At 36.9% G+C, this 6,993-nt stretch overlaps 1 protein-coding gene across 3 annotated transcripts in view; it reads right to left on the reverse strand.

Annotated features, from left to right (window-relative positions):
- Nucleotides 1–3,615: 3,615 nt before the first annotated feature.
- Nucleotides 3,616–6,993, reverse strand: part of LOC146483010 (putative methyltransferase-like protein 24) — a 7,803-nt gene continuing 4,425 nt past the window's right edge. For all 3 annotated transcript variants that reach the window (XM_085106410.1, XM_085106411.1, XM_085106409.1), the window contains exons 4-6: nucleotides 6,858–6,993; nucleotides 5,973–6,213; nucleotides 3,616–4,022 (exon numbers count right to left, since the gene is read on the reverse strand). The exon at nucleotides 6,858–6,993 is cut by the window's right edge and continues 189 nt beyond it. In XM_085106410.1, the coding sequence (XP_084962536.1) occupies nucleotides 3,741–4,022; nucleotides 5,973–6,213; nucleotides 6,858–6,993 (659 nt within the window). In that variant the 3' untranslated portion in view covers nucleotides 3,616–3,740. The remainder of the gene's footprint in view (nucleotides 4,023–5,972; nucleotides 6,214–6,857) is intronic.

Below are 6,993 nucleotides of genomic sequence, written 5' to 3' on the forward strand. Positions count from 1 at the left end.
GAAAACGAAAGAATAAAAATAACATACATTATGTAACATACTAGCTAGCTTGGTATTAGCTTCTCCTGACTGATTCAGAAGAGCTGATGTTGTTGTTTCTGAACGGTTGGTGGGAAGATTGTGTGTTCAGATATTTTTGGTTATTGATTTTCTAATTGGTCCGTTGTGGACTATGATGTTTTCGGTAACATTAAACGCTGAAAGCTTATTGCTGTGAGAACTGAGAAAGGTTATTTTCTCAGGGCCAACTGGTTACTGTTGTCTTCCTCAATGATTACGTTTGAATGTATCTTGTTGTTGTGCAGTGCGTAGTCAAACAAGCGCCATGGTTCAAAATTTTTGGTTTCCAGTGATATTTTGTAAAGTAAGGGAGACGTGTTGTTGTTCAGTTCCAAACTCAAAACCCGTAAAGTCACGTGCTGGGTGTTTATGTTTGTGAGACGTGTTGTTGTCGTCCTATCTTAAACTGATGCCGAACGATGTTGTTGTCGTTGTTTTCCTGAATTATTCTTAGTTGTCGCATAACGATATTAAAGTTCCAAAAAATACCGAAAACATACTTTGTTCAAGGAAGAGTCTTCGGACAAAACTTCACAGCTCCGTTTGGAGTAACAACTCAGTTCCCAACTCAAGAGTGAAAAAGATTTCCGTAAAATCACGTGACAAATCACGTGCTGGGCATTAGTTCTTATTTATGTTTTGTTTTTTCTTTGTTTTGTTATTTTCTGCAGGTTGAGTTACTTGAGTGATTTTAATTTTTTTTTCTTACATTTTTTTATTTTAACTGTTTTTTGTTTGTTCTTCCTTTTTTTGCCCCTTTTCTCGGCGAGTTCAAGCGTCTTTTCATCCCTTCTCGTTGTTTTAATGATAAAAATAAGCGAAAGAAGTTTTACACTACGTTTCGATGACTCCATGTCATTATTTTCAAGTGAAAAGAAAAGAAATTGACAAATTATTTTTGTCATTAGATGTTGAACTAAATGTAATCTTTTTCGTTGTTTTCTACGAAAAAAATGTTTGGCAATTTAACCCACGTTCTTGGGTTTTTACATTTTACATTACTTTTGGCTTATTACATTTTACATTCATACTTCGAAATCCGAAAAACAACCAACCAATCAAGGGACTAGTATCTGGCCGTCCGTCATCTCCTGTTTCTGTCTAATTGGTGGATTCTTGAGTTCCCAAAGTTCAGCGATCGTTCTTTAGGTAGAACATAAAAATCTTGCAACATAACATACTCACGCCCTTTTGAAGTCAAAAGCTCTTTTATACTTTTCGATTCAAGAGTTTCTGGGATTCTCAAGTATAAAGCTCTCACTTGAACGAAATGGCATCGACCTCGAGCCGTACCGTGAAGAGGGATCAAAAATTAAGCGAACCAGAAAGAAAAAGAGAGGATGGCGGGAATTTCGCTAAAAGAAGCAGTCCTTCTCACACAGGCCCTTCGTTGAACCTTGAAGATATTCAGATTCATCTCGCTGAAGGCTGTTTTGCCTTAGAAAACCAAAATTCAAGAGGGCCAGAGGTCAGTGATTGTAGTGAGACCGAAAAGTTACGCCACCAAGTCAATCATGCCCGCAAAGAAGAAAATGGAAACAGCACCGCTCGGCGCCGGAGGAAGATAGGGGTTGTCGATGCCAGTGATACAATGTTTGTCGCAGCGCGAAGGAACCTGCGAGTTCTACAAAAGAAATTCGGCGACGGCGACGGTATGATTTCTGAAACGCCAGGGATTTTTAACAAGAAACTGTAACAAGCTGCTATTGTTACGGATATTTGCGAGGGTTTTTTAAATACCCCGAAGAAGAAAGGCCGTGCCTTTCGATATATTGGAATAATATCTTTTTCCAAAAGCGTTAACCAGCCTTACTCTTTATTTTGAATTATTTGTTATACAATTTGTTGATTAGATCATATACTGCAGTTTAGGATGTTCTATTTTGTCGTGGTGGTCTTTACAAAAACAGTCACTGGTTTTTACTTAATTTGTGAATTAAGCAAAACAGAAAATGATGAGTTTATGGATCAGTCCATCCCAGCAGTGACCATACATTTTTTTTCTCGTTTCTTTTCTTTTTTATTCGTTTTAGTGTACTTTTATTTCTTTATTTTTATTAATTTCTTCAATTTTCAGTTACTGTTTTTTACTTGAGTAGAACAAAAAATGATGAGTTTATGGATCAGTCAATCTCAGCAGTGACCTTACCTTTTTTTTCTTTTCTTTTTTATTCGTTTCAGTGTACTTTTATTTCTTTATTTTTATCAATTTCTTCAATTATTTTTTTACATTTAATTTTTTAATTTTGTTTAATTTTCTTATTTTTAATTTATTTTCTGATCTGTGACTTGTAGTTTAGCCTCGCCGTAGATACAGCGGCCATTTAAGAACACTCGATGTTCAGAGACTGATTTTCATCACTAGCAAAACAAAATAAGAAGCAGTAAAACTAGAGGCAAACAAACACAAAATTTCCTACCTTCCTACCAAGACTTTTCTTTACCTTATGCAAAAAATCAGCTTTTGAAAACACTTTTAACGAACGAGATACAAACCTCGGTTAACTTTTAATCGAAGATCGATTAGCGTTAATCGTCTTTCGAACAACTTGGCCCTGAATAGGATAGAGAGCCGCGTACCAGGCATTTACTAATTGCGGGTTTATTTTTCGTTATCACTCATATACAGTAAACACCCGCATACAAGAACAAGTGGATTAAGAACATCATGCTGAAAGTTGGCCAATAAAGCACCATATATGAAATGAACCAATTCAGCCGGATAAAGAAAACGTATGTTCTTATATAAAAATTAAGAGGATGCCAGAATAAGAAAGCTTGAATACAGTAACTCATATTAAAGTACGATGGTGTGCTGGACCATACAAACTCTAAGAGCCATACAGTATGTTTATTTAGTAATAGTGCTGCATTTATTTATTTATTTTTTATTTGAAATTTATTTATAAGTGTAAGTAATAAAACATTGTATGTTAATTAAACCTCTAGTAACGTATCATGTATAGTCATGATTTCTGAAACAAATTTTAAGAACATTTTCAGGCTGAATAATTCTCATTAAGCACCTGGAAAAAAAGAACTTGATCAGCCTGAAACCCGAAATCATAAGTTTTTTTATGCGGGTGTTTGCTGCCTTTGTCCAAAACTTTCGATCCATCTTATACTTCATACTCACGTCCTTTTATTTTCGGTATACGACTTTGTGTACTGATTGCGTACAACCTGAATAAGGGAGGGCAAGTACCCAAAATTTCATGCAGTCAGACGCGGTACAGGATCAAGGAATCATTATCAGTTTCAAAAAAATATTTTAAAGTGCTATTTTAAATTCTCTTGTGTTTTGTGTTGTTTTGATATGAAAACTTAAGGTAGAGATTCATTTCCACGGATTCCGAATCTGAAATAATATACATGATGAATTGCTTGTTAGTATTGCTTGGTTTGTTGATTTGCAAAACGACTAATCTCGCGGCAAAATTAAAGAACTATCAACTAAACTGCGAAACATTGCAGCAAAGTTACACCCTTTAAGGTTGTAAATGTTTCAGTACAAAAACTGGGCAAATGCAAGCCGCAAACAAGGCAAAACATACCAACCATGAATCGTATAATTTTATAACGGAATAGAGAAAGCACATTTCCTTTAAAACACACAACAACAGCAACAAAAACATTGCTGGAAATACTCCACTTTCGATCATGTACTCAAATCAAAAGTCTCAATTTAAAGGCAAGTCCACCAGGTTTGAGTTTATATAAGTCATTTCCCAGCACGGTGCGCAGTATGGGTTTCTTCTGGTGTGAATTATTCTGAAGCCTTGTCTCTCAAGCCACTTTGCTATGCTATAGTACTGTCTTAGACCTTCCGGACTTTCCGTGATCACGTGATATTCTACATTTAGTTGCCTCACGTGACTTTTTAAAGTTCCGTCGGCCAGCATGTTTCGTAAGCACTTCCATTCGTCTGCCTCAATGTCCATTTTTAGAATGTCAATTTCTCGCTGATGAAAAAAAAAAAAAATGCGTATTAAGCAAAAATTAAGCGCCGTTTTCTAACAAACCATTTGAACTCGTTTGAGCCGCGTTTGAAACGCGTTTTGAACGCATTTGAAACGCGTCCTGAACGCGTTTTAAAACTGTTTGAAACGCGTCTTGAACGTGTTTCAAAGGCTTTTGAAACGCGTGTTAAACGCGTCTTCAACGCGTTTGGAACGCTTTTAAAACGCGTTCAAGACGTGAAACGCATTTAAACACAACCTGAACGCGTTTCAAGCGCGTTTCAGACGCGTTTGAAAGGCGCTTAAACGCGTTTGTAACGAGTTTTAATCGCACACTAAACGTGTTTGAAACGCGTCCAAAATGTGTCTTAAACGCGTCTGGAATGCGTTTAACGTTTAAAACGCGAGTTAAATGCGTCTGAATGCGTTTGAAAAGCACCTGGAACACGTCCGAAACGCTTCCAAAACGCGTTTGAAACGCAAGTTACACGTATTTTACCCGCATTTTAAGCGAAAGTTTAAACTCGTTTCAGACGCGTTTGAAACGCGCTTAAACGCGTCCAAAAACAAACGAAGAATATGGGAAGGAAGGAGCGGGAAGGCTACAACTTTTTGGTCGATTTTGAGCTGAAGTAAAAGACAGCAGTGGAAAATTACGGTACTTATTGAAAAGGTGGTCGACAGAAACTTAGTGCTTTTCGTGAAATGACAACGAATCACGGGTGTTGTGAACCCGAGATTTTATACGCGCATTTTAGATGCAAGTAAGACGAATTTTAGACCTTTGAAACGTCTGAATTTGAAACGCGTCTTAAACGCGTTCGAAATGCTTTTAAGACGCGTTTAACGCGTTTAACGGGGCGTTTAATACGCACGGCAGAATTTTGAAGGATCTAAACCAAAATGGCGGAAAGCAGTTGAATGTTTTCAACATAGGTTACCGCTTCATATAAGCCTACCCGAACTGTCGCAATGCAATTCGTGGACAATATTCCCTTGAGAAGACTAGACGAGCTATTTGGCCCTTCTGATTCGAATTTTCTAACTGTAAACAATCCGTTGCTATGAGCGTTGCCATGGTAAAATACTCTCCACTTCAGGAATTTTGCTTTTATTTCCCATTTATGGAGTAAATTTGTGTTGAAAGTTGATTTTAAATGAAAGGAGATTAAAGATTGTATTAAGAGCGAGTTGTAAAATTTCAGTTTGTGACGAAAAAATCCGAATTTTGAGTGGAAGAATACCTTAAGGAAGTGGCTCGCAGGTCTACTGGAACTGGATGTCTGGTTGGTTAGTCAGCTGTGTTTGAAGCCGTGTACAATTATGCTTATATCAACATGCATATATAAATTCTCTCCACCAGTCTCCATATATTTTTATGATACTAGTTGAGAGAACTTGGTTCATCATCAAGACATTTTATCTTTGGCAATAACACTCTCCCTTCTCAAGACATAGATATTTGGTGAAGATGTGATTTTGTAAGGAAAAATCATCTGGCCACCACCAATGTTTAAATAGTTTTACATTAAAATTAACCTAATATCATGACTGACTGATAGACTGACCAACTGGCTGACTTATCTAAAAACAGAACAATCAAGCGGGCTTCAGACTGGCTACGGACTGACCGACTGATTGATTGACTGGCTGACTGACTGATTGACAGAACAACTAATTTCTAATTTTTATTTCTTATCGCTGGCTTCGTATAATTTTTCTACTTTTAAATAATTGTAATTTTTAAATCATTTCTCAATCTACAGGGCCCCAATGAATATCACTTTCGTGACGTGGGCTCCCTGTATAAAGACTATTATTATTATTATTATTATTATTATTATTATTATTATTATTATTATTATTATTATTATTATTATTATTATTATTATTATTATCATCTTCATTTTATTATTATTATTATAAAACATATAAGTTCTACTGCCATATTACCTTTGAGTGTCCAAGCTCCTCCACAATCGTCGCTAGCGTCCTAGTTTTCCATGCGGTTTTGTCGAACTGGTGTGAGACATTTTCAGCTCGGCGTTCTTGGTTCACGTCTGACAAGCCCAAGTTATAGAACATAACCCTTTCACTGTGTTTATGGTCTTCCTTTCCCATGGTAGGATCAAAGGCAAACACGGTACAACCGTAGTCTGCCATTTTCTCGTCAAATGAAAAGTCGTCACCTGTCCTGTATGATGTTAAAATATTGTAAAAACAAAAAATAAAAAAATGGAATAAAATAATTTATGCTCTAGCAAAATCTGTGTGTATGTGGGAGAGAGGGGATGAGGGTGGGCAAGGAGGCGGGCAGGCTGGAGGTTGGGTGTAAGGGGTGAGAAATTGGAAAGTAAGAGGTGCACCTCAATTGTGCACGGCATCAAGTCAGAGATTTACTAAAAAAAATTTACAGCATTTAGTAAAGAAAAGGCTCTAAGGGTGGTTGGAATATGCACCCAGGAGATGCGACAAGATGAAAAACTGTCCCCAAAAATGAGCACTTGCTTTCAGACAATCCCTCAACCAGCCAGCATTATCCTTTGATATACCAGCAATCCAGAAAAAGGGTTTTCAATGTTGGTTTTACGCCGCTCAATTGAAGTGATCTCTCTATTGTTATATACTATTTCCAACAAAAGAAAATATGGACTTATTCAAACTGATTACATCTTGTTTGTGAAACTAAAATCATTATTCAAGCCATCATTGCAAGTTAAAAGTGCACCATACAAATCTCTTATTTGCATAGAGATGATTTTCAGAACTTAGTCATTACCTGTACTGTGAAAATTATATAAAGTTTTCTTATAATGTATTGAATCATGATTTTCTCACCCAACAGAGTAGACGACGCATGTTCCTGGTTGCAAAGCGACTTCCTCGTCAAAACAGACATACCACATTCCATCGGGGCCAAATGGACGAGGAGCACCGTGGGGTCCCCTAGCTAAGCCCCCTACGCGGCGCAGGT

The sequence above is a fragment of the Pavona decussata genome, unplaced genomic scaffold (assembly GCF_977016875.1).
Source record: "Pavona decussata unplaced genomic scaffold, jaPavDecu1.1 SCAFFOLD_40, whole genome shotgun sequence".
NCBI lineage: Eukaryota > Metazoa > Cnidaria > Anthozoa > Scleractinia > Agariciidae > Pavona > Pavona decussata.